This window comes from Halichoerus grypus, chromosome 15 (assembly GCF_964656455.1).
Source record: "Halichoerus grypus chromosome 15, mHalGry1.hap1.1, whole genome shotgun sequence".
NCBI classification, from domain to species: Eukaryota; Metazoa; Chordata; class Mammalia; order Carnivora; family Phocidae; genus Halichoerus; species Halichoerus grypus.
Window position 1 is genome coordinate 55,171,243 of NC_135726.1, and position 9,630 is coordinate 55,180,872.

General features: G+C 51.3%; 1 protein-coding gene across 3 annotated transcripts in view; it reads right to left on the minus strand.

The window, feature by feature from the left end:
* Positions 1 to 8,529, minus strand: part of LOC118543226 (kallikrein-4) — a 34,859-nt gene extending 26,330 nt beyond the window's left edge. The window contains exons 1-5 of one of the 3 annotated variants that reach the window (XM_078062353.1): positions 8,065 to 8,484; positions 7,283 to 7,445; positions 6,604 to 6,854; positions 6,381 to 6,517; positions 5,405 to 5,842 (exon numbers count right to left, since the gene is read on the minus strand). In XM_078062353.1, coding sequence (XP_077918479.1) covers positions 5,690 to 5,842; positions 6,381 to 6,517; positions 6,604 to 6,793 — 480 coding nt within the window. In that variant the 5' untranslated portion in view covers positions 6,794 to 6,854; positions 7,283 to 7,445; positions 8,065 to 8,484 and the 3' untranslated portion in view covers positions 5,405 to 5,689. Of the gene's footprint in view, positions 1 to 5,404; positions 5,843 to 6,380; positions 6,518 to 6,603; positions 6,855 to 7,282; positions 7,446 to 8,064 lie in introns of those variants that run through there. The other 2 variants (XM_078062352.1, XM_078062351.1) reach the window with 2 other exon arrangements.
* Between the last annotated feature and the right edge of the window lie 1,101 nt (positions 8,530 to 9,630).

The following is a 9,630-nucleotide window of genomic DNA, read 5'->3' on the forward strand; positions in this document are numbered from 1 at the left end:
GAGTCATGGAGCATAACAACCTTACATAAATTACACTATGCGCCCACGATACTCGTTCTGTAGAGTGCAGTCAAGTAATGACGCCCAGGGAAGAGGCCAGAAGGGGTGCCTGTGGGGCGTGGGAGTGGATTATGGGTATGAGAAGGAATCATTAGTTATTAGTCGAGGGTTTGAGTCAATGAGTTGAATTTAAACACAGTGGAGGGATCAGTTATGGATGCTGAGTCAACGGTCCATGAGCCAAGGAATACAGTTACCTCGGCCCCCTGCCCATGAGGCCCCAAAAGGGAGTGAATCTAGAGGGAACTGCGTGGCACGCCTCCTCAGACACCACTGCAGGAAGCTTGGGCTGTCGCCTAGGGACAGGACCCAGGCTCGGAGACGCGGACTGGGGACAGAGCTGTTAGGGACAACCCCCCCACCCCCCGGGCACGTGGGCAGCGACAGTGACTGAAAAGCTCACTGGGGATGTAAGTGCCAGCCGGACACCAGTGGTGATGCTGCTGGTGCTGACCCAGTCCGGTTCTGCGGTTGCTGAGTTCGGTTTGGTGAGCATGAGGTCCCGGCTGCGGGGCCCTCGGTCCCCGCCAAGGTTGTCCGGACCCAGTCGGAAGCCGTAGTTGCTGTGGATGAGCACGTCAGTGCCCTGGCAGCCTCCCCCTCATCTGCGCTCCCACCTGAACGTCAGCCCCCATCTCAGTTCCACCTACAAGCAATTCCGTGCCAAACCCACCCCGTCTCAACCCCTCTCCAACTTCCGCCCGAAACCCTTTCCGGAACTGAGGAAGAGCACGCCCTCTTCTACTCAGGCCCCACCCCAGAGACGAAGCCCCGCCTCGCCACGCCACGCCCCCAACTCAGGCCCCGCCCCAAGCCCTACACTCCGCTTCAAGAGCACCCACAGGGGATGAAGTGGAGTCCCTCTTCCTGCAACATGGCCATCTTCTAGGGTGGTCCGCACTCCGTGCCATTAGTGATGGGGCTTTGGCGGGGCCCCGGCCTGGACTCCTAGAGGCGGGGTCAGAGCACCAGGGGGAGGAACCGGGGCTCCGGGGGCGGAGTCAGGAGCGAGGAAGGTTCAGGAAGGTGAGGCCTGGACAGTCTTCAGTCAAGAAAGCTATACGTTGGGACCCCTCTTCTGCACCTCTCTCCCGACACACACCTCGCCTCTCCCCCACCCTCAGACACAACAGTTGCGAAAGCTGCCTGAGTGCACACAGCATCTCACATTCACACTCCTTCCCTCCCCAACATGGGGCCTCTCTGGCCATGCAAGAGTCGTGGGGGAAGTCTCAGGCTCCACCGAGTCCTCAGGTGAGTGTGAGGCCGTTAGCTCAGGTCTGTCCACCCCCCACCTCACTCTGTTCTTCCGCTGTCTCCCAAGAGATCTCTGGGTGGGGAAGGGCAGTAGGAAGGGCACCTCATCCTGGGCCCTGAGTCTTTAGCCCTGAGACGCGAAGCCTCGAGACACAGAGACAGGAATGCGAGACAGCCGGGAGGAAAACAGAGAGTGTCAGCAACAATTAGGAACAGGGAAGATGGCATGCACAAATCAAAGAAAGAGAAACACACAGTGAGGTTCAGAAACATGGGATTCAGAGAGAAAGAGACAAAAAGACAAGGCGAGCGGCCTGGGCGGCGGAGTCGGTCTGCCTTCGGTCAGGTTGTCGTGATCCCAGCGTCCTGGGATTGAGTCCCACATAGGGCTCCTTGCTCAGTAGGGAGTCAACTTCTCTCTCTGTCTGCCGCTCCCCCTGCTTGTGCTCTCTCTCTCTCTGACAAATAAGCAAATAAAATCTTAAAAAAAAGAAAGATAAGGCAAGAGTGTCAGAGCTGGGACAAATCAGGTGATGGAGACAGAGAGCAGGACAAGAGAGCCGATGGATGCTGCATCTGGAGGATACAGAGACAGCAAAGACAGAAAGAGAGAGAAATTACCAAGCCAGAGATACAGACTCAAGACTCACAGATGGAGAGACAGAGACGTCAGAGACCCAGAAGGTGAGGTGGGGGCCAGAGAGGCAGGACACAGACTAGCCTGTCACTCACTCACCTGGCTGATCTGGGCTGGGCTGGGTTCCAATCTGCCGCTGCTTCCTGGAGCCGGAGACTTCCCCCACGACTCTTGCATGGGCAGAGAGGCCCCATGTTGGGGAGGGAAGGAGTGTGAATGTGAGATGCTGTGTGCACCCAGGCAGCTTTCGCAACTGTTGTGTCTGAGGGTGGGGGAGAGGCGAGGTGTGTGTCGGGAGAGAGGTGCAGAAGAGGGGTCCCAACGTATAGCTTTCTTGACTGAAGACTGTCCAGGCCTCACCTTCCTGAACCTGGAGCCACAGGGAGGCTCTCCCACCCCTACAACTGGTGGACATATGCCTTGGGGGGGTCAGAATGCTGCTCTCTTCCAGTCCACAACCCCCCAGCCCACCCCCACCTCCTGGACCCCCATCAGGGTGTTTAGAGCATGGGTTGGGGAAAGGCACCTTGAGAGTGAGTTCTGACCCAGAGCCCCAGGCTGCTCTCACCTCCAGCTAGCACCTGCTCTTCATTTCTGGAGGTCTCCCCACCTCAGTCTCCTTTGCGTTAGGCTTATTGGCTATTTTTTTGTCTAACATCTTGGCTCCTTTATATTCACCCATTCTTCTTTCTAATCTAATTATTCAAAGCTATAAATCTGCTGCCCCCCACAAGTTTTCATATGTCACATTTGTATCGTTCAGTTCTAAGTTTTTAAAAATTTCCATGATGATGACCTTTTCATCCATTTTTGTCCATTATGATTTAATTTTTATCATGAATTATTCAGATGAGTGGTTGCATTTTAACTTCTGTGCATATGGATATTATGTTGATGTGCATATTGAATTTTAATTTTCTTGCATCGTGGCTGCAGAATGTGGTCTGTGTGATACCAAATCCTTTGCATGATAGTGGCGTTGAAATCTCACACTTCCATGGGATGAATTGCTCCATTTCTCCCTGTACTCCTACCAATTTTTATGTTAAGTATATTCAAATTTGGAATTGTATTTATTATAAAATTTTTATGAAGAATTATTACTTTGTAGTGACCCACTCTGCCTAGTAATGGTTTTAGTATTAATGCCTAATTTGACTGATAACAGTAAAGCTACCTTACCATTCTTAGGGGTAATATTTCTTGGTAAATCATTTTCTGCTTTCAACTTTTCCATGAGCTTTTGGTGTGTCTCTAATAAATAGCATAGAACACTTTTACATTCTAATCTGAGTTCAACCAATTGCATTTATTGTGATTATTGATATATTTAGTACTATTAAATATCATCTTACTTTTACATTACTGTTTGTCTTGCTTTTTTTGTGTTTCCTACCTTTAGGGGATCGTGTAATTTTGTGGGATTTTTTTTCCCCTTCGTTTTTCCCCTTTCTGCTCGTTGGGACTTAATTTACACTATTTCTACTCTTCAGTAGTTACATTTTATATTTTATTACATTGTATTTTCCTTGTCATGAAATTCAAAATATTTTATAATTTCCAGTATGGTTTCTTCTTTGAGCTGTGGGTTATTTAGAAGTGTATTTCAAAAATTAAAACATGTGGGTGGCTCAGTCGGTTAAGTGTCTGCCTTCAGCTCAGGTCATGATCCCAGGGTCCTGGGATCAAGAGACCTGCACTGGGCTTCCTGCTTAGTGGGGAGCCTGCTTCTCCTCTACCCCTCCCCGCTGCTTGTGATCTCTCTCTCTGTCTTTCTCTCAAATAAATAAAAATCTTTAAAAAAAAAGCCATGTGGGGATTTTCTGCATTATCATTTTGTCATGATTTCTGGCGTAATTACCTTGTGGTCAGCCAACATACTCCGTATATTATAACTTTGAGAATTGTTAAGACTTGCTTCATAGCTCAGTATCTGGTCACTGTTTGTAAATGTTGTATGAAGCTTTTTTAATTAAGGTATAATTTTTTATTGAGGTATATACAGTGCAATGTATAGGTGTCAAGTGTACAGTTCAATGAGTGTTGATGAATGCATGACCCCCGTAACCCACACTCCTGTCAAGTTCTAGAAAGTTCCTATCACCTCCGAAAAGTTCTCTTACGTCACTTCCCATCGTTTCCACATCTACTCCTCCTTCCCATCCCATGATTAGTTTTGTCTGTTCTAGAATTTCACATATAAAAGGAACCATACAGTGTGTAATATTGTGTGTCTGGCTTCTTTCACTCAGCATAACGATTTTTTTTTTAATTTTTTTTTATTGTTATGTTAATCCCCATACATTACATCATTAGTTTTAGATATAGTGTTCCATGATTCATTGTTTGTGCATAACACCCAGTGCTCCATGCAGAACGTGCCCTCCCCAATACCCATCACCAGGCTAACCCATCCTCCCAACCCCCTCCCCTCTAGAACCCTCAGTTTGTTTTTCAGAGTCCATTGTCTCTCATGGTTCTTCTTCCCCTCCGATTTCCCCCCCTTCATTCTTCCCCTCCTGCTACATTCTTCTTCTTCTTTTTTTCTTTCTTAACATATATTAGCATAACGATTTTGAGGTGCACCTCCATTGGTGGGTCTATCAACAGTTCATTTCTTTTTATTACTGAGTAGGGTTCCATTGAATGAATATGTCATAGTTTGTCCTTTCACCCATGTACGGACATTTGGATTGTTTCCAATCTGGCTATTATGAGGAAAGCTTCTATGAGCATTCTTGGCTAGTCTATTTTTTTTTTTTTCATTGCTCTTACATAAATACCTAGGGGTGGACCTGCTGGCCGTGGGGCAAATGTATGCTCATCTTTCTCAGAAATGGCCAAACTGTTTTCCAAAACAGTTGTACCATTTACAGTATTTCACTTTTAGTTATTTCACTTCTTACTTTATGTATTTTGAGGAGTATCTCCTGATGACCAGATTCCCAAATAATATATTTATTAATATATTCTTGAATAGACATTCTTAGCAGTATATTCTTATGGATATACTTTATCAATGAAGAGTATGGTAACAATTCCGAATATTCTTGGGCCCTCGGTCTCCCCCCATCTCTGCCCTCAGTCTCCATGATTCTTCCCATCATGCCCCAGTTACAGCAGGAGGGCTCTGAGGCAGATTCAGATGAAAAATCCTTCAAATGCATTTAAGAAGACAAAACCAAAACAGGTTAACCAAAGCAAAAAAAAAAAAAAGAAAAAGAAAAAGAAAACTAAGCAAGAACACCTCATTAATTTGTCATTTGCTGACTTGACTTTTTTGAAATTGGACAACATCCACAGAATCCATTTCTCTTAACGTCTCAAGCATATCTCCTCCCTTGGGAATCCAGTGGCCCTCCTGGGGGAAACTAAGGCCCAAGGAGGAAAAGTTATTTGCTGGAATCCTGTGAATGGGAATGGAAGCAAGGAGGACAGTTCAAACAGAGCCTGTGTTTCTCTTAGATTTTATTTCTGGGCTTGAGATAAAGGAACAAAAAGGTGAAAAACCAACCTTCTCTGCTACTGGTAAGGCTGGGTCAACATTTTGCCACCAGAGGGCACTTTGTACAGGAAAAGATTCTTGGTGGGATTGGATTCCTGGGGCTGAGGGAGGAGGGGGTTGGGGGTCTAGACTCCTGGGTCTCAGGGAGGAAAGCACTGGACACCCAGGGTCCTGAATCCCTTCCACAACATATACTGGGGGCTCGGTTTCTTGGGTCCAAGTTCCAGGAGTTAACTGTCCTGGATGGTTTTCTGTATCCAGTCAGTGAACTTGCAGAGGTTGGTGTAGACGCCTGGCACGTAGGGTAGGCCACACTGGGCTTGTCCAAAAGACACGAGGCCCTGCAGGGACCCGTTGCAGACCAGGGGGCCCCCAGAGTCACCCTGGTTTTGGAGAGAGGAATGGAGAGAATCCAAAACACAGAGAGGGTGGAGACAGATTGAGATCAGAAAGGAACCAAAAGACACCAAGAGACAAAGGCAGGGAAATAAAGATAGCAACGCACACCTTTGAGGTCCCATCCAGTGCCCAGACTGTAAGGAATTCTGCTCCCCTAGGTCCCAACAGCTGTTTGATTCTCCTGGGTTTGTTGTTATTCTGCCTCTCTCTTTTTGTTTTATCTCCCCCTATGGCTTGTTTCTCTGTCTCTGACTCCCAGAGTCTCCATGCCTCTCTGCATTTCTTGGTATATTCTGTTTCCCCCCCCCATTTCTCTTTGCGTTTCAGCTCTACGAGTCTCTCTCTCTCTGCTTCTCCCTGAGGTATTTCTGTGTGTGCGCGCGCGCGCTCATGTCTATGACTCTGTTTCTCCATCTCTCTATCTTCCCGTGTCTGTTTCCTCCCGCGTGCCCATCCCTCCCTTCTCCATCCTCCCGCCCCGCCGTCTCCTCCTCCCTCCCTCTCCCCTCCCCCATCTCTCACTTTGCAGGAGTCCTTCCGGTCCTGTCCTCCGCCAGCGCAGAACATGCTGTGGTGGTACACGGGGGCGTAGAAGGCATTGCAGATCTCCTCGGGCACCACCGAGATATTCACGCACTGGAGCACTTGGGGCTGCCTGCCTGCGACGCAGAGTCTGGGTCAGCCCCCTCTGGCTGGGAGGAGAACCCTTCAGGGAGGGCGGACGTACTCACACTCAGGAGCTCACCATCAATCAGCTGACCCCAGCCAGAAACGAGGCAAGAATCCCCAGCTGCTGGGCACTGGGGGGCGATGCTGATGTTCCGGATGGTGTCAGACCCGGACACCGATTCTTTCAACTTGATGAGCATGAGGTCGTTGGCGATAAAGGGTTTGTTGTACTCTGGGTGCTGAATGGAGAAGCTGGCCTCCACCATCTGGCTGCCTGGCTCTTGGTTGGCCTCAAGACTGTGCAGTCCCAGCCCGATTGTGTAGGAGCTGAGGGCCACGGGGGACGGGTTAGTTTTGTGGCAACTCCACCACTATTTCCATTGTCACCCTCAGGCACAACCCCATCTCCACCCATTTACCCCAACCCCATCCTCCTCGCTAAGCACGGCGCTAAGAGCTACCCAGCCATGATCTCAAATCCTCATTCACACAATCAATAATCCAGCAACAAGAATTTGTCTTAATCCACTAGTGACTCAGCAACTGAGATGGGATTTCGACCCTGGGCTGTCTTTCCAAAGCAACAGCCCCCACTCCCCTCGCAGAGTCTCTCTTCACAGAGGTTTCCACTCTTAGCACGGAGGCGGAGCCTGATATTAGGCCCCTCCCCCAGCTAACAGTACATCCAGGCCCCGTGTTCCTCCCCCCCTCCCCGCCCCAGGCTCCGCCTCCTTCCCACCCCGCCCCGCACTCACTCCTGGAAACAGTGTGCCGCTGACAGCACCCATTGCGGATGCACCAGGACGCCCCCGCAGAAGAATTCGTTTTCCGTGAACAGTGCCGCCTGCCAGGGCTGCGAGTGCGGGCTGCAGTCCTCGCCGTTGATGATGTCGCCGCCGCCACCCGAGGCCAAGGATCCTGAGGGCGGATCAGGGCTAGGGGCGGGCTCGGGGTGGAACAAGGCTCCTGGGGGCGTGGCCACGGACTAAGGGCGTGGTTAGGGCTTCAAGGGTGTAGTCAGGTCTGGGGATGGTCTCTGGGTGGAACCAGGGCTCCTAAGGGCAGGGATCGGTGCAGGGGCGTGGGCTAGGATGGGGGGCAGGCTCAAAAAGCAGGACTAGGGCTCCTGAGGGCGGGGTCTGAGGGGGTTCACGGTGCAGGGGGCGTGACCAGTGCTTCAGGGGGGGCTGTGGTGCAAGGGCGTGACCAAGGCCTCATGGGTGGAGTCAGGGATCCTGAGGGCAGAGTCAGGGCTCCTAGGGGCGGAGTCAGGGATGCTGAGTTAGGCTCGGGAGGTGGGACCAAGCCTCCTGGGGGCGGGGTCCTGGTGCAGGGCTTTTACGGACCAGATCAGGTTTCTTGGGGTGGGATGGGAGATCAGAGTAGAGGAAAGGGGTCTCTTGTCGAGAGGGGAGTTGCAGCTTTGAGCCACCCATCTCCAAGATCCATTTGCTATCTCTCTCCTTCTGTCTCTCCCTCCCTCCCTCCCTCAACACACAAACATGCACACACGCACCACGCCAGGCTCGTGTATTACCCGGGCCACAGTCCCCCAGAACAGGCAGAAACCCTCAAACAGGGTGCAGAGACAAGGGTGACAGCCAGACGCTCAAGGAAACAGTGTCGCTCTTTGTGGCCTTCAGTGTCCCGCCTTCCCCGGCTCAGCCTCCTCCACAGTCCCACCAGCAACAAGCCGGCCCACAGGGAAACCCCATCACGTCGCCCCGTGACGTGGGTCTCTGGGGGTCCGTGGATCAGAGACTCAGGAAGTAGGTACATATTACCCGAAATGGGTGACTTCACCAGAAGCACAGTCTCCCTGTTAGCGGCACCCTGGGCTTCCCACGTCCTCACAGCATCATCCGCCGCCGTTGTCACTCCACGGGATATTTACAGGCACAGACCGCCAGAACCCTTCGCCCAGTAACGCACCGCCTCTCACCGGTTCGACCACACAGCTCATCACAATGCGTCACACGCAGAGGTGTGCAAAGCCACACACACACAAAACATCGGCAGCACACGCACAAACTCCCTATGATACGAGGAATCACGTGTGTGTAACCAGAGAGCACGGGCACGTGGTAGGTCACATAGGCAGCTTTAGTCATACCTAGGAGGACACTGAGTCATGCCTGCGCAGGAACAAACACTGTGCCCCAAGGCACCGACAGTCACACATACACACACACACACTCAGATACCTGTGACACGGAGGATGAGGTACCCCAGGAAACAGCCCCAGGGGTTTCCTGCTGTGGTCATGCCGTCAGCACCTGCACACGAGGGTGATGAGTCTGGGGGGACCTAGGGCTCAAATCTCTCCCTGCATCTCTGTCTCCCTCTCTTCCTGTCCCCCTAGGATAGTATTGGTCAGACAAGGTCCTATGCCACCCCTGCCCCCCAACACACACATCGTAGGTCTGAGATCCTCGCCCAGAGCCACAGAGCCTAGAGAGATTTAGAGTGAGAGATAAAGGGAGAGGGAGAGGGAAGTGGAAAGAGAGAGAATTAGATGGACAGGAAGGTATGGAGGAAGTGTCATTCTATCTCTGAACTGGGAGAGTAGGAGCATGGAGACGGGGCGGTGCAGATCGGAGGGGACTGAGACAGCACTTGCAAGAGATAATCAGAGACAGAGGGAGAGCCAGAGTCATGGACAGAGACATCAGAGAAACAGAGAGACTAGGGGAGCCAGAGAGAGAAAGGAAGAGACACTCTTTTTTTAAGATTTTATTTATTTATTTATTTGACAGAGACAGACACAGTGAGAGAGGGAACACAAGCAGGGGGAGTGAGAGAGGGAGAAGCAGGCTTCCTGCAGAGCATGGAGCCCGATGTGGGGCTCGATCCCAGGACCCTGGGATCATGACCTGAGCTGAAGGCAGACGCTTAACGACTGAGCCACCCAGGCGCCCCCGGAAGAGACACTCTTAACCAGAGAGAGAGTGAGAGACCTCTCTGGGGAGGAGACATGGAGGCACAGGGTCCTGAGGCTGAGATTCACAGTGGCGTGGAGTTGTGGGGAGACTGCGCTCTTGGGGCGGTGGGCGGGGCGGAGACCACAGGGACACTCACCTGGCTGCCTCTGGGCTCTGGGATC